This window comes from Salvia miltiorrhiza, chromosome 2, assembly GCF_028751815.1.
Source record: "Salvia miltiorrhiza cultivar Shanhuang (shh) chromosome 2, IMPLAD_Smil_shh, whole genome shotgun sequence".
In the NCBI taxonomy this organism is placed as follows: domain Eukaryota; kingdom Viridiplantae; phylum Streptophyta; class Magnoliopsida; order Lamiales; family Lamiaceae; genus Salvia; species Salvia miltiorrhiza.
In genome coordinates this window covers 45,220,191-45,244,100 of record NC_080388.1, presented here as the reverse complement: position 1 = coordinate 45,244,100, position 23,910 = coordinate 45,220,191, and the positions used below count along the sequence as shown (strand labels likewise).

The 23,910-nt window shown below is 35.1% G+C and overlaps 3 protein-coding genes across 5 annotated transcripts; all 3 read left to right on the top strand.

The window, feature by feature from the left end:
- The first annotated feature begins 4,299 nt into the window (after window positions 1-4,299).
- Window positions 4,300-6,586, top strand: LOC131009591 (uncharacterized). Its single transcript, XM_057937006.1, has 5 exons — window positions 4,300-4,310; window positions 4,420-5,944; window positions 6,035-6,181; window positions 6,301-6,519; window positions 6,575-6,586. The coding sequence occupies exons 1-5, from the start codon at window positions 4,300-4,302 to the stop codon at window positions 6,584-6,586; spliced, it is 1,914 nt and encodes a 637-aa protein (XP_057792989.1).
- An 8-nt stretch (window positions 6,587-6,594) lies between these two features.
- LOC131011660 (uncharacterized) lies at window positions 6,595-7,809 on the top strand. The gene is made up of 3 exons (XM_057939439.1): window positions 6,595-7,236; window positions 7,324-7,443; window positions 7,528-7,809. Exons 1-3 carry the CDS (start codon window positions 6,625-6,627, stop codon window positions 7,639-7,641), a joined length of 846 nt encoding a protein of 281 aa, XP_057795422.1. The 5' UTR covers window positions 6,595-6,624; the 3' UTR covers window positions 7,642-7,809.
- An 8,272-nt stretch (window positions 7,810-16,081) lies between these two features.
- On the top strand, window positions 16,082-21,999 carry LOC131011659 (uncharacterized). Of its 3 annotated transcripts, XM_057939437.1 has the most exons (14): window positions 16,082-16,351; window positions 16,424-16,489; window positions 16,659-16,724; window positions 16,809-16,884; window positions 17,344-17,421; window positions 18,831-18,928; window positions 19,704-19,777; window positions 20,169-20,253; window positions 20,376-20,533; window positions 20,876-20,918; window positions 21,081-21,146; window positions 21,377-21,454; window positions 21,671-21,777; window positions 21,876-21,999. In XM_057939437.1, the coding sequence occupies exons 1-13, from the start codon at window positions 16,253-16,255 to the stop codon at window positions 21,737-21,739; spliced, it is 1,056 nt and encodes a 351-aa protein (XP_057795420.1). In that variant the 5' UTR covers window positions 16,082-16,252; the 3' UTR covers window positions 21,740-21,777; window positions 21,876-21,999. The 3 variants fall into 3 exon arrangements, with proteins under 3 accessions (XP_057795420.1, XP_057795421.1, XP_057795419.1); XM_057939438.1 differs by having other exon boundaries at window positions 18,837-18,928; window positions 21,671-21,999; XM_057939436.1 differs by having other exon boundaries at window positions 21,671-21,999.
- Window positions 22,000-23,910: the final 1,911 nt, after the last annotated feature.

The following is a 23,910-nucleotide window of genomic DNA, read 5'->3' as shown; positions in this document are numbered from 1 at the left end:
AAAAATTCTCTACAAAAAATGTCTTCCTCCTCATCAAGCCACGAGGACGAGCGACGTGCTGAAGAATTTTCCAATCTTGTGCAAGAATTTAACCAAATTGTTCAAGATATTGGTGATCCAGAAGACCTCGTCGTCGGCGACGAAGCGAGCGGAAGAAGGCCTTCATTCGTCGGGACCGTGAAGCCGGCGCTGTACGTTTGCACGCGGATTACTTTGATGAAAATCCGGTCTATCCAGACAACATCTTCCGCCGCCGTTTTCGGATGCGTCGTGCGCTGTTTTTGCGTATCGTTAATGCGGCTGATCCCAAGCTCTTGGGGCGCTTCAGCCGGGTGGAGATGGAGAGGGTGCTCGTGATGGGGCTGGCTTGCGCGCACCCAAACGGGGAGATGAGGCCGACCATGAGGGAGGCTGCGCGGATGCTCGGAGGGGAGGCGCCGCTGCCGGCCTTGCCTAGCAAGAGGCCGGTTGTGATGATTCAGTCAGTGGTGCCGCACGCAGCTGAGGAGTTGGCGAGTGCCACTAGCACACCCTGGTCCACTCCTAGGACTCATTTTAGCAAGAATCAGTACCACCCGGATAATAACTAGCTCTCTCTTTCCTTCACAACACACTTTCAATATTTCTTGTTATGATATGTGAGGTATAACCAATTTTGGATCAAGTGTTGCTGTAGTCTGTGTGAAGATTAATGACACATTTTTTTCAATTGTTTGTTGCTTATGTTATGTACAAGCATATTTGGATATGTGTCAGTGTAAATGAGGCACCCTCCAACGCTCCCGTTTTAATTAAATTTTAATTTAGGAGTAATAAAATAGAGTAATTAGGAATTGATTAATCTTAAGTGGGGTGAATGTACAGTACATTTATGGGAGGTTATCTTCTAGGATTAGTAAAATAGTTAGCTAAATATCCAAGTATTTTTTATGAAGGAATTAGTTTTGCTTGATTCATATTTATTTTAAAATTAAAATAATTAATTATATAATTTATCAATCACATAAAGTAAATGCCCTATGCAAGTAATTTTTATGAAAGAATTAGTTTTGCTTGATTCATATTTATTTTAAAATTAAAATAATTAATTATATAATTTGTCAATCACATGAAGTAAATGCCTGTTTAATATTTTGCGTGTAAACAAGATTTTGTCATTGTAAATAAGCTTTAATTTTAATGTGATCACATTTCTTTTTTAATCTATTACATATATAAAAGTCAAATGTTGGCAAAATTAATTTACAAGAATACCATTTTTCCTCCAAAAGACACTTGCTATTGTCCAATGGACTTTCTATTTCTATTTATCCAATAAGTTTTTAGTTGATTATTATATAATATTATTCTTGCTATATTCTTAATGCATTGATAATTAATACTATGTTATTATTTATACGTCAAGTTAAATGAACAAACATTTACAAAATTATAAATTCTATATAGTTACATGTAATAACAATTTTATAACGGTGGAATCCTATATTAATTAATATTTTTGTTGGTCATTTTATAATACCATAATATGATTAAATAATATCATAAGTTAACTAAAGTTATTTAATAGATATTGTTCGTTTTAAGTATAATAGATTTATTTTCTATAATGAATATGTTTTTTAACTTTAATAAATGTAATTAAAAATATTTATTATTATTTTTATTTTATAAGATGTTACGATCTTAGGCTCAATGAAATATATAATGCCATATGTTTCTTGTTCAAGGAATATTAACTTTAATACACAATTAATTTTATATATTATTATTATATCAATTATATCATCTTTTTTTTATAATGATTAATCTTGGTGAAATATATTAATTATGTGTTATGTAATATGACGACTAAATTAAATTATATAATTTATTGTAATAGAAACGATCATCTACCCACCGTAGACAAGCATAACGTGCCCACCATTGATGTGACTGGTGAAGGTGGTTCTTACCAACACTCTTCCTAAACTATTGATTTTAACGAATCTAACTTGGTTTCCCAATACTCGGCGATGTGTTTACCTACTGCTCGTAATTCACTCTAAGATTTCTCACTCAACCTAACGTTTTTCCTCTTCTCACATTCAAATTCCCTTTCCAGCGGTCATATTTTCCTATTCTCTCGCCTATTATGATTGAACTAGTTATTTTTTGAAAAGACCTTGTCTTCATAACTCCACTTTCGTGCTATTTATAGGCCACTTCCTGCGATGAGTATATCAATCATTTCCACCCCTAGGTTTGCGGGGGCATTTTCGTCCATTCATTCCTTATGCTTCCTGATACCATGGGTAGAATAGTCCTATCTACATTAAGGCATCTTCCATGTCAGCCGACATTTTGTTAGTTGAGGGTGGCGGTCCCTGCAAAAAAGGGAGATCACGTGCCATTCAGTTACAATCGTCTTGCAGGTGCACACTTTTTCCTTTCAGTACAAGGTACTATTTGGCCCTATTAGCTCAGCTCTGCCTTATGAGGCAGCTCTGTAATGATCCGTGAGTTTTCATCTTTCCATGTGTGGCAGAGCTTCTCTTCCCACGGCAATTATCACGTTCTGATCTGCGTACTCAAATCTGCATCGGGGGTTCCTCCTTTGATACATTTATTCATGAACAAATGGAGTCTGAGGAGGGGAACATGGAGAGAATGAGGGGTATTCGGGATGTACTCATGCCAATATCGAGAATCCCGAATACCACCCTCATCAGTGACAATTGTAATTAGAGTAAGATAATTTTTGTTAGAGTAAGATTTGTTCAATCTCTTTCCTAGGTAGATTGTATATTTATGAAATTGTTATTGTTTATTGAAATAATTACATGTAATTACAAAACTTTTATCAAAATTGTTTTACGCAGTACAAGAAAAGTTGGTTTGTAAATTACTACACTATTAATTAACTATGATTTGATGACCAATGTCTATTTACTCTCAAATTATAATTGAGTTCACTTGCGTAGCATAATCATGTGTACAAAATTTACGTTACAAAATTGTAACATACTAACGTTACAAAATCTCAAATTTTAAATAAATAAATAAACCATGACACAAAATTTATTCATTAAAAAGGTAATGATTTTCATAAAAGGTAATGCATTTTTAAATTATTTATAAATATATCTGTATTTAATTCTTTGATTAACTCTAACATTAATATATTGTCAAATAATAAATACAGGCATATTAGGAAGTTACTTGTTTAATTTTCTTTTCCAATGATTTTCTTAGTCCTTGTGTAGAATTTAATCAGCCTATATAATTGAGACGAATGAAGTAATTTGAAAAAATTCTGAGTTGTATAATATGCATCAAAGAATAAAACTTCTAGCAAATCTTTTTTTTTTGCTAATATGCGCATAAACAAAAGTTTTAGAAAATCTTTCTTGCTTAGTAGAAATCTAAACTAAAAAATAGATGGATGTTTTGATGGACATTTAACTAAAGTTTTAGAAAATGTTTCTTGCTTAGTAGAAATCTAAAATAAAAAATAGATGGATGATTTGATGGACATTTAACTAGCTAATAATGATCATTGATAAAATATGTTGTTAATTGAAATAGTGGTCATTGATTTGACTCACATACAACTATAAAAAGTTACCTTTATTTGAACAATTATAGTATTAATGAGATCTATCTTATATAAGTTTAAAAAAATATGAATGTTATCTTGTAAGTTATGAAAATATTATTAATTTTATTATAATTGCATTTAAGTTTAAAAAATATAGATTACTTATACTTTTTAATAATTTAGTAAATAATTAAGGGCAAAATGCATGAAAATACCCCACTTTATACCAAAATCTGGTTTTTTGACAATCTTTTTTTTGTTGCAAAAATTTTAACCACATTTCAATTTGTTGCAATTTACGGCCCGGTAAATTTTCCGGCCAACTTAAATTGGGGATTTTGCTTGCGTGTATTTAGTATCTGATTAGGCTATTGACGTGTAATTAAAATGAATTGTTGGATGAAACACGTGTAATTAACAAATACATTTCTTTAAAATTTGCCCAAACGACATCGTTTTGTGTTGAGGAGAGAAAGAGCAAAACGACGTCGTCTGGGAATGAGGGTTGTAAATTCATAGGACGCGATGAGATTCTTCATAATCTCAAGTCTTTGCTTCAATCGAAACCTTTGAATCCCATCTTTATTGTGATTTCTGAATAAAGTATAGCTCAAATCCCTACTTGAAGAATAGTTTAATCTGCAGCTGTTGTCTTTTTCGTCATAAACCCTTTGTGGAGGTGGTCCCAGCGTAGCACGAGGAGCACAGTAATTGCGAGAGAAATGAGGGACAGGTAGGGCTTTTCTGCTTTTTAAAATTGATTTTGTACTTGGGTTTTTATTGTGTGTAGTCGATCCTAGGGTTTTTTGTGATTTCTTCCTGTTGTTTGGGTTTTTTTACAGTTCATTTGGAGTCTACATTCACCATGGTGGTAAATTCGTGCATTTCGATAAGAAAGATATTTATAATGCGGGGGAATGTGAGGGAACTTTTGAACATGATCCTGATAGATTTGGGTATTTTGATGTTGAAAATTTAGTTAAGAATCTTGGTTATGGCTCTTGGAAAAAATTGTGTTATCAAATTCCTAGAACCCAAAACTTTAGACTACTTCAAAATGATAAAGACTGCATGGATATGCTTGGTTGTCTTAATTCATCTTGTAGAGTCTTGCACGTTTTTGTTGATGGTGGGATTATATCGACCGAAGTTCCTTCTGACCAAAATCTTGCTGTTGAGAATATGGCTAAGGGTGTTGAGAATATGGCTAAGGGTGGTGAGAATGTGGCTAAGACTGGTGAGAGTAACACTAAGGCTGGTGAGAGTGTGGCTAAGACTGGTGAGAGTAGCACTAAGGTTGGTGGTGAGGAGGCAGATGATGAAGATGAGGGTGAATTGACAGCTTATGATGATGAAACCATAGATTTGGGTGAGTGGGGATATGATGGAGAGTTAGTAGATAATGACTCTGATGACTCTGATTACAAACCCATAGATGGTGAATCATCTGATGATGATTTGGCTGATAATGAACTTGTGCCAGATGATGAAGAGTATGAGAACTCAAGAAAAAATGTGAAGGCTAAAAAAAATATATTTGATTTAGTTGATGAGGAGCCTGAGAAAGGGATGGGATTTAATCTTGTTTATGACCATGAGAATGCTGAGTCAGATTATGCAAGCTCTGGTGATCATGACTCTGCTTCCACAGATGAGGAGTTAGAGGGTAAGAGAAGTAGGAAGTTCAGATCTACCTATGTGCCTAAGACTAAGCCGAAAAAGCTTGATCTGCAACTAGGCATGAGATTTGCAGATGGCTTTGAGTGTAAGGAAGCTCTTAGGGATAATGCTATAGCAAATGGTAAACACATCAGGTTTGGGAAGGTTACAAAGGCTAGTTGTAGAGCCACGTGCACACCACCTTGTAAATGGACTGTATTTGCATCTCTTGTGGAGGCTCATGATACTTTCATGATTAAGACTTATGTGCCCAATCACACTTGTACAAGGAAAACCAATAACAAGCTTGTCAGTTCTAGATGGATAGCAACCAAATACCAAAATGTTTTCAGGGTTCAGCCCAACTTGCCTATTAAACTGTTAGCTGAGGACATTAGGAATAGGCATAAGACAATTGTAACTAGGGATAGATTGTATAGGGCAAGGACTATTGCCCAAGAGATGATGAGAGGGTCAGTTGAAGGGCATTATGCCTTGTTGAGGAGGTATGTAGCTGAATTGATGAGGGTTGATAAGGAGGGGACTTATAGGTTGTTACTGGGAGAGGGTTCAGTCTTCAGAGGCTTGTATATTGGACATAGTGCACTGAGACATGGCTTCAAGAAGAGCTGTAGGCCTATTATAGGGCTGGATGGCTGCTTTCTAAAGACCTACTTAGGTGGAATTCTCTTGGCTGCGGTTGGAAAGGTAATTCTTTCTTATGTTGCATCTTAAATACAAACTGACCAAACATTTAATTTGTATATGAATCTAATATTTGTTTATGTATATGCTTAGGATGGGAACAATCAAATGTTCCCAATTGCATGGGCAGTGGTGGAGGTTGAGAATGAAAGATGTTGGACTTGGTTCTTAGAGATTCTTCTCCAAGATTTAGCTATAACAGATGGGAATGGATGGAGCTTTATCTCTGATCAACAAAAGGTGGACCATTTTTAATTTTTGTTTATTTCTTCTCACTCTCTGCTATCTCTCACCTCTCACACCTCTCACTCTCTGCTATCTCTCACTCTCTGCTATCTCTCATTGTTTGTGTTATCTAGGGTTTAATGAATGCTGTTAGCAAGTTAGCTCCCATGGCTGAGCATAGGAATTGTGCCAGACATGTCTATATGAATTGGAAAAAATCTCACAAAGGTTCGAGCTTGAAGAACATTTTTTGGAGCATTGTGAAGAGCACATATGTGCAAGAGTATAACATGAAGTTGGAGGAGTTGAAGGCAGAGAATGCAGCAGCTTATGAGGACTTTATATCAAGAGATGTGCAACGTTTCTGTAAGGCCTTTATTTCATTGCACCCATGTAGTGATATGATAGATAACAACATAGCTGAGACATTCAATGGATACATAATAGCAGCGAGGGGCATGCATCTCATACATATGTGTGAGCAGATAAGAAGAGATCTCATGGTAAGGCAGGTAGAAAAATTGAAAACGATGGCTGGGGTTAGTGATAGGGTGTGTCCAGCCATAATGAGGGCTCTTGAAAAAACTATGGCTAAGAGTGTGACAGCTTATGTTTTTCCTAACATGACAAAGAAATATGAGGTGAGTTATGAAGGAAGGGCTTTTGTTGTTGATGTGAATGCGAGAAGTTGCACATGTAGGGCATGGGATGTCACTGGAATACCATGTCTTCATGCATGTGCTGCCATTAACTTTGAGGGTGAGGAACCATCTGCATATGTGCATACATACTACACAGTTGAAAGGTATCTAGAAGCATATAAGTATGCTATAGAGCCTTTGGTGAGTGAGGAGATGTGGCCTACGGCCGAGGGACATCCTGTGAAGCCCCCCTTGATTAGGAAGCTGCCTGGTAGACCCAAGAAAGTGAGGAGAAGGGACCCTGAAGAAGATCCTAAAAATCCACACAAATTGAAGAGGTTTGGGCTACGGATGACCTGTACAAACTGCCATCAAAAAGGACACAATATCAAGACCTGTAAGAATGAGAAGGCACCGCCTAAGCCCAAGGTAGTTGATGTATTATATAACTTCATTCCTGCTATTAGTTTAAACATGGGACATCAAATGACCACTATTACTTTATCATTGAACCAGGGCAAGAGAGGAAGGCCAAGAATTCATCCAATCCAACCTCCAAGACCAAAGAAAAGTAAGGGTGAGCAGACAACAACATCAAGTGAGCAAGTTCAAACAAGGCCGAGGACAGAATTTATTGTAAGCACTTTTCTTGTTATTTTAGCTTTCTCATTTCATAGATCAATTTTAGAGTAATAATACATGTCAAAACTCTTACTGTAGCCTCCTAGGAGTACAAGACTTCAGCAACAAAACCAAAGTTCTTCACAAAGCACAGTGACAGGAAGCAAAGAAGGCCCCTCAACCCAAGAAAGCACAAATCCAGCTGGGAATTAGATGATGCGTGTTTCACTAATAGTGCACATGGTTTTTTTGTAAACAAGTCATGGTTATTTTGTAAACAAGAAAGCACTCTTACTGTGGTTTTTTTGTAGACATGCATCCCCTTTTGATGTAACAGATAGGGCTTTTTAGACCCTTTTTAATGAAGTAATACATGTGTTTTGTGCCTAAATTGTTCATCTTAGTCTTACAATTCAATATCCAAATAATTTGCACATAAAGTATCTTGTATCGTGAAAACAACTGCCCCAATTTCATTGCACCGAAGTTGTGCTGCCATTACAGAGCAAAAATTACATAAAGATGCTACATAAATAGCCATCATCAACTACATCCTAAACCCAACCAACAAACACCAGTGCAACAACAAGTACAAACGCCATACACAACATCTTCATCCTTTTCTCCACACTATTAATTTGAATCCCAAGTTTCTTGAACTCATCTTCACCTTCTGAGAGGCCTATTTCTTCTGCAGACCCAATGGAGATGTTTTTGCCTTCCTTTCTTTCCCTCTGTCGGACTAGTTCTTCCAGGGCCAGGTCCCTCTCGAGCTTCATCTTGAGGAAGCAATCCTTGTAGTACGCCGATAGAATGGGATCAACCCATTCCCAATACTTGCAATCACCCCGATGACCACGGCGACGGCAGTGGTAGTAGCGCCGCTCCGGATTCACGGCACTATTTGAAGTCTGCAAGATGCAGGGCTCCGGTTCTTTGCACCTGCAGAACCTTTGAGGTAAGGGGAAATGGGATGAGCTCATTTGTCCAATTTCAGAAGAAGAATCCATTGATTAATAGATTTACGCTGCAAATGAGAAGTTCTTGAAGAACTATTCGAACTTAAAGAAATGAAATTTGGAATTGTTGATTCAAGCCCTAATCGATATATTTGGTTCAATTTGATTAAAACGACGTTGTTTTAAACTTTTACAGACGACGTCGTTTAGTTAGCCGCCAAGACTCGCCACCTCAGCTATACGGGAGTCCACATCAGCTTTAAGTTGGCCGGAAAATTTACCGGGCCGTAAATTGCAACAAATTGAAATGTGGTTAAAATTTTTGCAACAAAAAAAAAGATTGTCAAAAAACCAGATTTTGGTATAAAGTGGGGTATTTTCATGCATTTTGCCCAATAATTAATACCGTGCATTGCACGGGAACAAAACTAGTAATAGTAATAATAATATGGGAAATTTTGGAGCCATAGATGGGTGGGGCATAAACCTCTTAAGTTTGTTTTCCCTAGACTTTACCATCTTTGTGCCAATAAAGATGCCCTCATCAGTGAATCGGGGACCTGGGAGAACGGGAGATGAAAATGGCAGGTGGCGTGGCGTCGTGAGTTGCTTGAAAGAGATGTGGAAGAGGTTAATGAACTCTTTAATGTTATTGCTTTGGTTAATCCAGTTGCAGGTTTGCGTGATCGATAATCTTGGAGAATATCGAGGGACGGTATCTATTCAACACGCTCAGCGTACGTGACTATCAAAGAAACAGACCACGAGATGCAAAGGGAGATCGACACCAAGAATATTTTGCCAAACGCGTGGAAAATTCCTGCTCCTCATAAGGCGAAAGTCACGTCTTGGAAAATATTATGTTGACCATTGAAGAACTCCACTGCAATGTATGCTTTTTTCTGGTGGAATCGACAAATCATCTGCTCCTCCACTGCCCAAAGTCAGTGAAAGTTTGGGACGAAATTCACAGGTGGCTCGGTGTTAACTTTATTCGCCCTCAAGACGTGGTTTCACATTTCGTTGCTTTTATAGGTTTGGGAAACTGTAAGCGGAACAGAAAATTCCTTTCGGCGCTCTGATGTTGTGTCAACTGGATGCTTTGGAAGTGTCGGAACGAGAGCCGCTTTGAAGGAAGAGTTTGGAAGATTTAGTCCTTGATCTTGGAAGTTAAAACAAGAATGTGGAGTTGGGATAAAATCTTTCTTTTTTAAAATTTTGGATCCAGCTTTAAGAACTGGATTACCGGTGACCCACCTCCTTTGTGTTTGTAATGGCTTTGCTCTGGCCTCTGTACTCTCCTGGTACCTCTTTGCTTCAATAAAGCCTTTTTTCTTATAAAAAATAATAATAATATGGGAAATACCTTAGGAGTTTTAATTAATGGTCTAATCATTTTAATTAAGGGTAATTTTAAACACAGCCCCCAATTTTTTCACTATATCCTCTTATTTAAAAAAATAATAAAAATAATTATAATTGTACTATTTTACCCCTATAACCTTCATTTTATATTTGTAATAAATTATAACTTATAAACATTAATTTGAAAGCACATTACGTATAATTTTTTCACAGATAAATCACATATCCCCATCCTGACCTAATATTAAAAACACTGATAAATAATCCTAATAACTCCATCAGTATAGCCCCCAACAAAATTTTAAGAACATGATTTTGCAGAAGAACACTTTGCAGAAACGCATGAAGAAGACTATCAAAATAATTAAAAAAGAATAAAGTTCAACATCATCTTCGATTCATTTATCTTATGGTTTGAACATATTTTGTTTTCTAAGATGCAAATTCTAAATGAGAGTCACGAAGACGAAAAAAATAAATTTTTCTTTCTCCATGAAATTATAAACTATCAAGTTCTATATCTCCTATTCTTAATTAATCCTAGACGCGACCCTTATAATCGAAATCAATGAAACAATTGACAACAATGGACTAATGGAATTAGATCGATTATTCTTAATGGTAAATCGAAAACTGCATTGTTGAGGAATAATTTACCCCTTTCTTGATACACCGTTCCCAAAGGAACAACACTAATGTTTGGGTATATCTCACCAATAAGGAGTTGATATTGATCCGTGCCCATCAAATTTATGGAAACAAATGGGCGGAGTTAACTAAGTTCTTGCCTGGGAGAACTGACAATTCTATCAAAAACCATTAGAATAGTTTTGTCAAGAAGAAATTGGACATGTATTTAGCTTCGGGATTACTTTCACAGTTCCAAGGTCCGCCTCTCCCTAACCAGTCAGAAGCTTCCTCCTCTTCAAAGACTAATGTTGAACTTTATTCTTCATTAATTATTTTGATAGTCTTCTTCGTGTGTTTCTGCTGTAAAGTGCTTCTTTTGCAAAATCACCTTCTTAAAATTTTGTTGGAGACTATATTGATGGAGTTATTAGGGTTATTTATTTTTAATATTAGATCAGGACAGGGGCTATATGATTTATCTATGAATTTACGTTATTAAAGATGGAGTTATTAGAGTTATTTATCAGTATTTTTAATATTAGATCAGGATGGAGGTTATATGATTTTTCTGTATTAGATCAGGATGGGGCTATATGATTTATCTGTGAAAAAATTATACATAATGTACTTTTAAATTAATTTTTATAATTTATAATTTATTAAAAATTTAAAATGGAGGCTATAAGGTAAAATAGTACAACTATAATTATTTTTATTATTTTTTTAAATAAGAGGCTATAGTGAGAAAATTTGAGGCTATGTTTAAAATCACCCTTTAATTAATGGTCTAATCGTTTGGGCCGTATTTATTTTGGATCAGCCCAATTTTTTATAAAGAAACCCAATTTATAAAGAAGCCCCAATTCCCTTATAAACCCTAATTTAACTAGCCGCACGTTTAAGCGCACGAATTCACGATTCCTCTCAGCAGTTACTTTTCCTCCTATATATTTGCATCAATTTGTTGTAATTTCGTATGTTTTTTTGTCCAGCTTGTGTACAGTTCATCTAAATTTTGCAAAAATTTAACTTAACTTTTCCTTTTCATTTATCCAACCTATGCAATTTTTCATCTGTTAGTTTTGATTTGTTATTGTTGTTGGCGTTTTTTTTTTTGTTTTTTTTTTTTGTAACAAAATGCCCGGTGATGGAAAATTTTAAACATTGAATTGGTGTGATGATGGTTCTGGATTCATCAGCGGCCTTCGTGGATTACCTGGATAATCTGCCGCCTCCGCCACCTCCTCCGCCGCCAGCACCATCACCACCACCACCGCCACCAACTCAAAATCAAACACTTACACACACGAGCACGCGGAGGTTGGTAGGTTGTCCTTGGTGCAGCGTGTGAGGCCTCTGATGAATCTGTCCATTTTTCTAAGCCACTTATGATTTATAAGCTATGAGATCTGAGGGCTTAGTTTTAGCTGAAATCTTAGTTATTTTATTATTTATGATTCTTGGTTACTGCATTATATTGTTTGTTTTCTATGTGCCACACTTTATAGCAATTTTGTAGTGCGGTCCCATAAATTTTCTTTTGTGATTAGGTTTCAATTTCACGATGAGTTATTGGGTGGGAAACTAAGAGATCAATTTTACAATTTGGCCCATTTTATATGATTTATAAGGATTGATTTTGTTAGTGTGTACTCCCTCCGTCCATGAATCATCTTCCTGTTTGGGGTTCGGCACGGGTTTTAAGAAAGCTGAAAAAGGTGGTGTAAAAGTGGTGTAAAAGACTAAAAGGGTAGTGATAATGTATTGTGATTACTTTTAGTAATCATTCACTAACTATTTGGCATATTTTATTAGGTGAATTAAATGAAAGCATTTAAATGAATAAATTGGAAATAAATAAATTGGAAAATAAATAAACTGAAAATTCAAAAATAAATAAATAAATAAACTTGAAATTCAGAAAATAAAAATAAAAAATAAACTAAAAATTCAGAAAATAAATAAAAAAATAAACTGAAAATTCAGAAAATAAATAAATAAATAAACTGGACATAAAATTTTCAGAAAATAAATAACTGAAAATTCGAAAATAAATAAATAAACTGGAAATAAATAAATAAATAAACTGAAAATTCGAAAATAAATAAATAAATAAACTTGAAATTCAGAAAATAAAAATAAAAAATAAACTAAAAATTCAGAAAATAAATAAAAAAATAAACTGAAAAATCAGAAAATAAATAACTGAAAATTCGAAAATAAATAAATAAACTGTAAATAAATAAATAAATAAATAAACTGGAAATAAATAAACTGAAAATTCGAAAATAAATAAATAAATAAACTTGAAATTCTGAAAATAAATAAAAAATAAACTAAAAATTCAGAAAATAAATAAATAAATAAACAGAAAATTCAGAAAATAAATAAATAAATAAATTGAAAATTCAGAAAAAAATAAATAAACTAGAAATAAATTTTTCAGAAAATAAATAAACTCGAAATAAATAAATAAATAAACTGGAAATAAATAAATAAATAAATAAACTGGAAAATAAAAAAACTGAAAATTCAAAAATAAATAAATAAATAAATAAACTTGAAATTGAGAAAATAAATAAATAAATAAACTAAAAATTCAGAAAATAAATAAATAAATAAACAGAAAGTTCAGAAAATAAATAAATAAATAAACTGGAAATAAAATTTTCAGAAAATAAATAAACTGAAAATTCGAAAATAAATAAATAAACTGGAAATAAATAAACTTGAAAATTCAGGAAAAAAAATAAATAATTTTGGAAATAAATTTTTCAGAAAATAAATAAACTGGAAATAAATAAATAAATAAACTGGAAATAAATAAATAAATAAATAAATAAAGTGGAAAATAAATATACTGAAAATTCAAAAATAAATAAATAAACTTGAAATTCAGAAAATAAATAAACTGAAAATTCAGAAAATAAATAAATAAAATGGAAATAAATAAACTGAAAATTCAAAAATAAATAAATAAATAAATAAACTTGAAATTCAGAAAATAAATAAACTGAAAATTCGAAAATAAATAAATAAAATTGAAATCCAGGAAATAAATAAACTGAAAATTCAGAAAATAAATAAACTAAAAAATAAATAAACTGAAAATTCAAAAATAATTAAATAAATAAATTGAAAATTCAGAAAATAAATAAATTAATTAATAAATAAACTGGAAATAAATTTTTCAGAAATTAAATAAATTGAAAATTCAGAAAATAAATAAATAAATTGGAAAATTCGAAATATCCTACTCCATTTAATTAACTTCAAAATTGGATTAATTAGACAAGTAATGGTAAAGTGTGGTTGGTCCAATTGGTAAGGTGTAGTAATTTAAAAAGTAAGGGAGGATATATGTGTCCAAAAAGCAGAGTAGGAAGTTAATTGGTGGACAAAATTTGAGAGACAAACAGGAAGTTGATTCGTGGACGGAGGGAGTATATGTTTTGTTATGCCCAGTGATGTTTAATCTGATATATGCGGAATGGTAGCTTTGGTTTCCATCGTAGCCTCCCCCCTCAATGTAACCAGGATTTTGCTTCATCTTCATCATCATTACTCATCAGTATCATCGTTGTCGTCGTTGTGTGCTTCTGCTTCTGCTGCTGCTACTCTGATTATTGTTATTATTATTATTATTATTATCTCGAGCAATTTAAAGTTCTTGGTGGTGTTGATGGCGTGGGACTGGCTTTGTTGGTATCAGTTACCATGTCCGCATATTTAGATTCTGAGGGCATCGAATTATTTTGACGAGTTTGCTTTTGATTGGTCTGCAATTTCATTTCCTATGTTTCAATTAAAAATTAGGAATTTCATGTTTTTATTTCAAAAGTTATGATTTGATATTGTTTGTCCTTGATGTAGGAGTGGGAATGTACACCATCTACCAGTTATGGTGTGTTAATTTTGGGGATTTATTTCATGTAAGCGTGTTAATTTTGGGGATTTATCTACTTCCTTTCTTTTGGCGTATGATGATTTTGTTTGCCAAAATTTGTATTCAACTATCATTGAAGTTTGTCTTTTGGAGATTGATCTCATGATATCTTGAGTCATGATAATTGTTCATTGTGATTTCATGTAAAAGTCCAATATATTTTCAAGGGGATTGTGATTTTCCTATTATAGTTTCACTTGTGTAAATGCAAACTATTTGTCAGCATTTGACGTGTAATAATGACCTTGTAACAGTTTTGATAGTCTTCTAAAAAAATGACTTGTTCAAGAGAGTAGGGTTCTTTAATTTTCTAAGCCAACTTGATATACCAACAATGATTTACATGACTCCTCGACCTTCCTTAAATCCCCAAATTCGACCAGCTTGTTTGTTGCGTTCCTAATTCATCTCTAACTCCCAGTGAATGATGCCACATTCTCACTCATGAAATTAATTAAAATACAAAAAATAAAAGAGGTAATTGGATTGCACATTTGCCCGAATTCGTATTTTAAGTGTAGGTCAATCCGATTGTACTTAAGTTTTTGTGAAAACAAAAATGATTCAGCAGATCTCTAAACCCATGGATTTGTCGCGAATTCAACTGTTCTTACTGGAGTATTAATTAAGCCCTATACCACACTATTAAAAGTTAAATAAAAGTTGGTTGAATTTCAACTTTTTTTAGCTCAATTCTCTCTTTATTTAAATGAAAACTACATTTCCTGAAGAATTCATTGCAAATTAAATTCAAACCTTTTAGCCTTTTCATAAATTAAACTAGACTTTTGAGATAATTATAGTAATAAATGTTCTAGTCTTTGATTTGTAGTAAATTTATTTGTCATCAATTTACTTTTATTTATTTTTTTGGAAAGGAAAGCAAAAACTTTATAAAAAAGAAATGCAAATACACATGCAGCAAGGAAGACCGGCCATAAATGACGGTAGCTCAATCGACACATAAGAGCATTGGCAACGCAGTCCTCGATGGGTTACTCGAGTAGCCCTCTTCCTTCGTGTATGGCGTTGCAATGACTGTTTCCTCGAGCATTACTCGAGTGCTCGGGTAGCACTCGAGCCTCAAATAAAAAAAAAAACTTATTTTAATTTCTAATGGCTGTTTTTTTTTTTTTTGTTTTTTTTTTTATTAAAGTTTTATGTAATATTTAGGATTTTATAATTAATGCAATTTAAATTTGAAATAAATTGTGTTATTTAAATTTGAGCAATTAAATTTAAATGAAAAACATAAAATAAAAAACTAATGTTATCAAGTAGGCTATCAAGGAACAACACTACCTACTCAATCACACAACCACTATCAAGTAGGGTATCAAGGAACTCCATACCACTATCAAGTAGGCTATCAAGGAACTCCATTGCGGATGCTCTAAGGATAATTGTAGCTTCTTGCATTTCGTAGCTTGGTGAGGTGATTTATGCCTATGATTCCACAACATCAAATTTCCTTCTCCAAATTTGCCACATCGATCGCTACTTTCCAGTGGAACCCATCGGACTTCAAAATAACAATTAACAAGTATTCTAATATTTTTATTTTGAGCACGAAAATTAAGAATAAATGATATTTTGGATACCAAAATTAAGAATAGAGGGTTAAGAGTGTAAAGATGATGATCAATTAACAAATGTAGTATGATAGTATCGAATATCGATTCTCAGGAAAAAATAAAAAATAAGAAAACTACAGTTGTAGACTTGTAGTTCAACCAAGTTTAGGTCAATTTTATAAATTAATTAAAAAAAGAAAAAAGAAAATCGGAAGACCGCGGGAGAAGAAAGAAAGAGGGAAGAAGAAAGCAACGAAACACGCAGTGCCGGCGCCGGCGCCGCCACCTTGGCTGACTCAGACACACTCACTCACTCACAAAGGGCACTATTTGAGCACACAAACACAGACATGTTAGAACCAAAGAGGCTGAATAAAGCAGTGGTTCCTCAGTCCCTTATCCCTCACCCTTCTCCAGCCAGCCTCCAGTCTACCCGTCTTGCCCTCCATGTATCCCCTTTTCTCCCCTGCAACCATTCCTTTCCTACTTCCTCTCTCATACATTTGTTGTTGTTGTTGCAGGCCAATGGCGACGCCTCGTCTTGCACCGTTTATATTGCTTCCGCCTCCCGCATTTACAAACTCCGGGTAAATTCATCAACTTTGTTTCATTTTTTTTTTTGTGTGTGGAGAATTAGAGCGTGAACATTGATTATTCCGGTTATTGTTGGATTGTGGCGAGCTTAATTTACACAATCAAAGGTTATGCATTTGGAATGAGTTTATGGCATTTTCATATCTGTCATTTATGGTTCAGATTGCATTGGAGGATTCAGTTGTTGGTCAAGGAAAACAGAATCTCCTAATCCCTGAACGAACTCAGGTACTTCTTGCCAGGGATCCTTGAGAACTGTATTTTCGTGATTGAAAACTTTGATTGAACTGATTAAAAGAGATGTTACTGAAGGTATTGGAATCATCCTTGGTGGATCGATGCCCTCATAGGTCGGAAATCCAGAGTATTGTGCTTGCTGAAACGAAAAGTGAGAAAGTTGTCTTGTCTATGCTCTCGATATTTACTGGTGTAGCTTGTTATGTGGTTCCTGTTCTACTCTTCTCATTTCTCAATTCTAGTTGTTATTTTAACTTTATGTGGCTAAGATAACAATTTCATTTTATGTTCAAAAGAAGCTTTGTATACATTTTTGGAATGCCTATCCTTAACATAAGAACTCTGAAAATACTGAATACTGTCTGAAAAACATGACACCTACAATTCAAAATATGTACTATCAGCGACTAGTTTACAACTGATTTGATAACTTTTTTTTTGGAGCATACAACTGATTTGATAACTGGAGTGGCCAATATTTTGGCGGCCATTTCTTTACTTATAATCATATGTATATACATAGAAGGTGCAATTACTTGGAAAATACTTTTTGGAGGCAATGCTGCATCTCTTTGTAGGTTTTGTTAATACAATGCTGCCATTCTTTCAGGCATGGGCCGCTCACTCTTGGGAAGTGTAGACTCTTATGGTGATCTTATTGTTTCTCGAGTGGATGATTTCAATACAGGTCACAATCCGTCGTACTTTTATTTCCCAAACTCACTCTTTTGTCCCCCATTGTTTACAAGTTCTGCTTCTGCATATAAGATTTTTATGTGAACCCATAGTGCATTGCTTTCCTTCTTTTATGTGCTGCTTCTGTGATTATATTAGAGAAAGCTGACCAATATGAAATCATGGAAAAGCTGAGGTGTAATTGAGTCCAGCCCAGCCCAATAGTGCTAAGCTCAAGCTACTCGTTTATTATCGAGTTGAGCTTGAGCTTTATTTGTCAACAGTCTGAGACTCACGAGCTTATTCGAGCTTAATTCAGCCTAAATGAGCTTTCTAAATTTGAATATTAATCATTAAAAAAAATTACTTGTTCTAAAACATATACTCCCTCCGTCTACGAAAAGTATAGCACTTTTGCCATTTTTGGCGTCCACCAAAAGTACGACAATTTCCTTTTTAGAACATGACCCCACATCTTTTTCTTAACTTTTATCCTTACAAACACTTCTTATTTACAAAAAACCACCTCAAATTCAATCTCAACCACACATCTCATAAAATGGTGAGACCCTTTCTCCACTACATAAAAATGATCGTCAATTTTATTAAAACATGTGCCCACCAAAAGTGCTATACTTTTGATGGACGGAGGGAGTAATATTTTACTTAAATTCATCATTTTATTATAAAGACAAAGTTAATTAGATATTTACTAGAATTATTACTTATTCTTGTTAGCTAACAGACCAAGTAGTTTCAAGCCCAAGCTTAAGTCATTTAGTTATAACTTAGAACAAGCTTTATCGAGTAGATATCCGAGTTCACAGGTAGCTCGACTCATTTACTGCTATAAAGTTGATAATCAATAGTAGTTTCCAGAGCTCTCATTTTCTGATCGTGCTTCTGAAATCTACTCCCTCTGTCCTGTAAAAATAGTCCTAGGAGGGAGTGACACGAGTTTTAATAATTGTAGTTGAATGTATTGTGAGTGAAGAACGAGACCTACCTTAGAGATAGTGTTATAAAGGACCTACCTTAGTGGATAATGGGGTTTAGGTTAAATTAAAGTGGTGGGCCGTACATGGTAGAATAAGTAAATAAGTTGATATATTGAGGGTAATATGTATTGATTTGTTGTGGACTTGTGGGGTAGTGTCTATAAATGGAATAGAATTATTTTTATAGGATGGAGGGAGTAATTGTCTTTTGAAGCATAAAAATATAATTTAAATCCCCTTGAACTTGTCTCAGCAGAGGGCTGACAAGCATATGAGTGGCCAGTTAGCTACTTGATGTGATAACTTAAATATTCTACAAGTCCACTAACTGAAATAAACATTACTCCACTCTCAAGTTAGGGGCATAATATCGCATCTAGGCATTTTTCTGCTGGGACTTACTAATACAGACATCTTGTTCCAGATGCAGACGGGTCTACATATTCAGTATCTCCCCGAGATTGTGGTGTTGGAGAAGGCAGTTGGGCAGGGCTTTGCTTTAATCCAGGTCAATTGTCTATGGTAAATAATTTCTTGCTACTGAACCCTTTCAGAAAGGTGTATATTGGTTAAAAATGAGATATTGCTGGGTAGTAAAGTACTTCCTTCGTCCGTGATAAGTGTGGTGTGTATTGGAGGGCACATGTTTTAAGAAAATGTTGGGCGATGTGTATAAAGTGAAGAAAGAGACCCACCAATGTTTATTTGTTAGGCAATTAATAAATGGTTTGTGAGATGGGTTTGTTGTAAATATTGAGTATGAATGGGGTGTATAAGGGTATATGTACCAAAATCGAAACACCACGCTTATTGTGGATAGACCAAAAATGGCAAAAAGGCCTCACTTAGCACGACACATCTTGACACCTTTAAAGTTTACTTGTCCTGCGAGTCACTTCCCTTTTTAGTCATTTTGACCAAAGGTAACAGTAGATGCTTTAGAATGAGAATCTAAGGCCATTTCGGTACACAGTCCCATACTTACATGTTCCAAATTGATAAACGAGTATTGTGCTCGTGTTAATAAACCTTAATGATTCCTTCAAGTATAAAGTTTGTCAGAGTTGGGTGCCAAGTTTAAATTTCAGGATCTCTATTAGACTTGGTATACATCCTGCAGCAAAGAGAAACAGCTTAATTGATCTGCTCTTTCGTTTCTTTTTTCCCCTTTTCTTTTTGACTGTCAGGGTTGGGGTTGGGGGCTTTTAATGGAGTTCTTGTATTTGAAGTACTAGGAATATTATTGTATAATCTTCTTTGAACTATCTAATTAACTTTCTACCTATTACTGTTTCAGGCAGCTACTGCTCGCAGCTTTTGCAAAAGCATTGATATTTATGATCATGATATTCATCTTCGCACTTTACGTACGTGAGTATCTCATTTCCACTTTTGTTTTCGTTTATAAGGTTTTCTTTATGTTATTGCAATATCCTATGACAAATCCTGTTTTAAATTTCAAACTGTAATTGTGCGGCAAAAATAAATCTTCACGGTTGTTTGGAAGGTCATGTATCTATTTAGCTTCTTTCATGTAACCTTCTAGATAGTTTGTACTAGCCTCGAGAAAATTAAAAGTGAGCTTCGCGGGCTTGTAAATATTAGATCAGCAACACCATTACACTTCAGGCCCTTTGCTTTCTAGATTCTGCTACACTTGATCATCCTATATTTTTGCAGTGGAATTAATTGCTGTTAACATTTCAGGTTTGAAATTCAAATGTTTGTTTTATTTGTCACTTATAGAATAGTCATGTTGCAGATTGGGGTTCCCTACCTCGCTAATTTTCATGGACAGTTTTAGTGAGGGCGGAAATTCAATGTTAGCCACCACAGAAGGTTCCCAGGTACTTATTTTATGGTTTCCCATGTAACCATGTTGAACGGTTTTGCTGGCTATTGAATGAAAAAAATCCCATTACCCTTGGATGACTTATATATTGTTTTAATCTTATTTGAACTGCTGCAGCTAAGTATATGGGATTTACGAGTGAAAGAAAATGGGGGCTGTGTGCAAAGAATCATGGGATCTGTCGGAGACATGTTATATGCAGTCAGTATATCTTCATCTGGTAATATTGCTGCTGGGGGTGAGGACCGCACTGTGACTGTCTATGATCCACGCAGGTTAGAACTTAGAAGGCTTCTATTTTGACGTATACCTTGTTTAATGAAGTGCATTTGGAAGGTTTATGTAGTTTCCCTGAGGTTGTTCCCTTTAGACTCGATAAAAAGGGAGGGATAAAAATGGAAGACTTCTTCCTTGTCATTTCTGATGGAAAGGATCTGCTTCCAAAAGAAAACCTCTCTCTCTCTCTCTTGTTACTGTTGCATTACATGCCATGATGCATGCAATTTGGTGATCGTGTTGGCCTCCTACAAAGGAAGGAACTTTAATAAAATTATTGAGAGACGTCGTGGATTTTGTTGGACTAATTTTGCTAAACTCATGGGACTGAATTATTGCAGATGGTGTGCAACATCTAGATGGCTGAACTGTTCAAAATATGAGGTCAGTTGGCTGCATGCGTCACAATTATTTCTATTCAAGTTGGATGTGTAGCATTTCTATCCACCATTTTGTTCGATTTCATTTTGTGCATCTACCTTATTTAGGTCAAATATTCTGCTTATATTCTCTTTAGTCTTCTTTAGCATTACTTCTTGTCTGCAGATAACCGGACTTACTTTTTCTTCTGTTGATCCAAGTTACATATATGTGCAAGGAGTTGATTATGAGGTAAATGCTTTTGTCAAACTTTTCTGTAATCTATCAAGGTTGGGGTTGTCATCTCTAACTTGTTCTTCTTTTCATCTTATTTATTATATATAATTAAATCTCTGCAACTGCAACATTGTTAATTTGTGTTATTTGTTACCTATAAACAGCACGGAGTATTTGCATTTATCTTTACCCTCTATGTTTAGATCTTACTAGTGTAAATGTATTTAAAACTACTTAATTTGCAGATTATCTGTGGACAATGGAGAGAAAGAGAGAAGGCATTTTCATTTAGAGGGGACTCAAACTGGCTTGGATTTAGCAAGGTTTTATTAATATCTCCTTCATCTTCATGAAATTGTATCTGTGGCAGCATATGTTTATCGCATTTTATGATTAACTCATGCACACAATTGAACTCTGTCACCTAATATGATTATTGCATCAAATATGTCAAGAATCTGCTGCATGAATAGGTGTCGCTGACTCGCTGTCACCTACAAAAGCACACTCGTAATACAAATTTCATTTTCACTGTGCAGTGTTCCGACAGGGATATTTTGGCTGGGTGGTGTGATTCGGGTAGCATATTTGTTGCCGACGCCTCCTAGAAGAATGTGGAAATGACTGTCTGCAGTGATATCGAGTAGTAAGTTATAGCTTCCTCTTCGACTGTAGTTTGCTCGACTTTGTTTGCACTGTTTCTTACGTTGATGGCATAATCTGAGTGAAATGGTCGGACGACAGAACCAGAGAAGCATTAGCCTAAGTCGTACAATCGAGTTAAGAGTAGCATCGCAATGGAAAAGTGGGGGTAAGTTTGTCATCTCTTATGGGGTAGTTTTGGGGCTTTTACCTAATTTAAGATAGGGTTAATGGTTGAAAATACCCTTTTTCATAGATAAAACCTAAAATGTACCCACCTATTTTAAAACATACAAAATGTACCCACTTTGGACAATTTTGCCCTCTAGCTATTTCCACCCTTTGACTTGCTATTTCCAAGAATTTCCCTATACTTCATTATATGCATTAAAATTGGGCTTAAAGGGTATATCGGCTGGAAACTTTCCTCGTGCCCGATAGATTACCTGGTAATCTGGGTCTGGACTGTGAGACAACGCCACGTACCTTTAAGCAAAAACAGTTAAAAAAGATCCTTGTCAAAAATGGTATCAGAGCGGGTTTTTATAGAGGAATTATATAATTTTTAATTTATTTTTATGATTAACCCATGTGGGAGGAGACTCCATTAAAACTTATGGATCCGGACGAGTGTCCGAGATGTGTACACTACAGGAACTCTCTCCAAAATTTGGAGATAGAAATCAGTCACTTTCTTAGTGACCTAAGATGGAACAATCGAGTCCTCATCACCAACCTAAGAAGAGGAGGAGATATCGAACTTATTCGCAATATTATTGCGAGTATCCAGGGCTATCATCGGCAACTGATGATAATGGCTGCATCCAGAGCAACCATTGAACAAAGAATGGAGGAGGCCCATCAGTCCCACGATTGATGGAACCAAAAGACAAGGCGAGCGTAGCCTTTCCAGGCTATCAAAAGATCGAGCCAAGTTCTTCCGACAATGTCAACTTGCGGGAGATCCAAAAGACGGTGGAATATTATGGCGTCAAGCTGTATGATCTACCGATGGAGCTAAGCAGAATATCACTCCAACAAGAGGAAATTCTAACCCTCTTGCGTGATATCCAGAGAAAAATGGAGAAGATCGAAAGGCGAAAACCATGTTCCGGAAAAATTCGGAATCAATGGTCCAAAGACCCGACGTCCACCTCTCTATTTGATGCAACACCCAAAGAGTTGCAGCCGGAGGACATAATCCGAATCATGAAAGGCAAATATCATGAATAGCCTTGATAGAATCGGATTGGAAGATCTACAGGAGTTAGCAGAATCTTTTGCTAACCTCAACATGGTTGATCTAAAGATGAACCAAGAAGATGAGGTTCCCAAAAAAGAGCCTCGAGAAGGAGCGCCACTGAAAGGTTCAGCTCAAGATAGTACGAGCGAGTTCCAACGAACCAGGCGACGGAGGCCTCAGATGCAGGACACTCCTGTAGGAAAGGTCACACTGGAACCAATCCATCCATATGGATTGATTCTTAACCTCGACGAAGCCAGTTTCAAAGATTGGGAGGATCTCATCGACGAATGGGCTTCATCATTAAAGGTCGTGATTGCCACAATTGATTACGACAAAAAGGAATTTGCCAGAGTCTTCGAAGCCAGCTTGGCGGGGATGGCAAAACAATACTGGGAAAAACTTTCAGTTCCAGTAAGGAATGAAATGTTTAGTAGCACTGACATGAATGATATCATCAAGGAAGTTACTAAACAAATAAAAATTCATTTCTTGGGAATGGATTTTTTCGAAGGATCTGCAGAGGAAAAGCGCAAGAAATATCAACAAGCACTACACAATTTGAGGTTGATAGTGCTAGAGCCAAAAGCTCTTAATAAATTTCTGCGCCTATACACCCTATATGTCCATATGGGGGAAGTAGACAACAAGATGGCCATGGATCTCTTTTTTCCAAAGTTTCCAAGTCCATGGAGGGAAATGCTCATCAACGAGTATGTTTCACCAGGAGAATATCCACTTGATAGCGCTTCAAGGAGGATGTCTTATGTTCACAAGAAGCTGTCTGAATGGTGCCAGAAGGCAGCGGACCAGAGGAATCTCAAAAGATTGAGAAGACTCAACAAAAGAGCCCCATTGATATGCGACAACCTTGATCTTCCAACAGAGATTGGT

What these genes read in the sequence shown, in the direction of transcription:
- LOC131009591 (XM_057937006.1), top strand. An exon ending in TCTTGGCTGCGGTTGGAAAG is followed by an intron (nt 5,945 to 6,034) that starts GTAATTCTTTCT and finishes GTATATGCTTAG; the next exon opens with GATGGGAACAATCAAATGTT. An exon ending in TTATCTCTGATCAACAAAAG is followed by an intron (nt 6,182 to 6,300) that starts GTGGACCATTTT and finishes TGTGTTATCTAG; the next exon opens with GGTTTAATGAATGCTGTTAG.
- LOC131011660 (XM_057939439.1), top strand. Translation starts at nt 6,625, where the DNA reads ATGCATCTCATACATATGTGTGAGCAGATAAGAAGAGATCTCATGGTA. An exon ending in AGGCACCGCCTAAGCCCAAG is followed by an intron (nt 7,237 to 7,323) that starts GTAGTTGATGTA and finishes TCATTGAACCAG; the next exon opens with GGCAAGAGAGGAAGGCCAAG. An exon ending in GGCCGAGGACAGAATTTATT is followed by an intron (nt 7,444 to 7,527) that starts GTAAGCACTTTT and finishes CTCTTACTGTAG; the next exon opens with CCTCCTAGGAGTACAAGACT.
- LOC131011659 (XM_057939437.1), top strand. Translation starts at nt 16,253, where the DNA reads ATGTTAGAACCAAAGAGGCTGAATAAAGCAGTGGTTCCTCAGTCCCTT. An exon ending in CTACCCGTCTTGCCCTCCAT is followed by an intron (nt 16,352 to 16,423) that starts GTATCCCCTTTT and finishes TTGTTGTTGCAG; the next exon opens with GCCAATGGCGACGCCTCGTC. An exon ending in TGTGCTTGCTGAAACGAAAA is followed by an intron (nt 16,885 to 17,343) that starts GTGAGAAAGTTG and finishes CCATTCTTTCAG; the next exon opens with GCATGGGCCGCTCACTCTTG.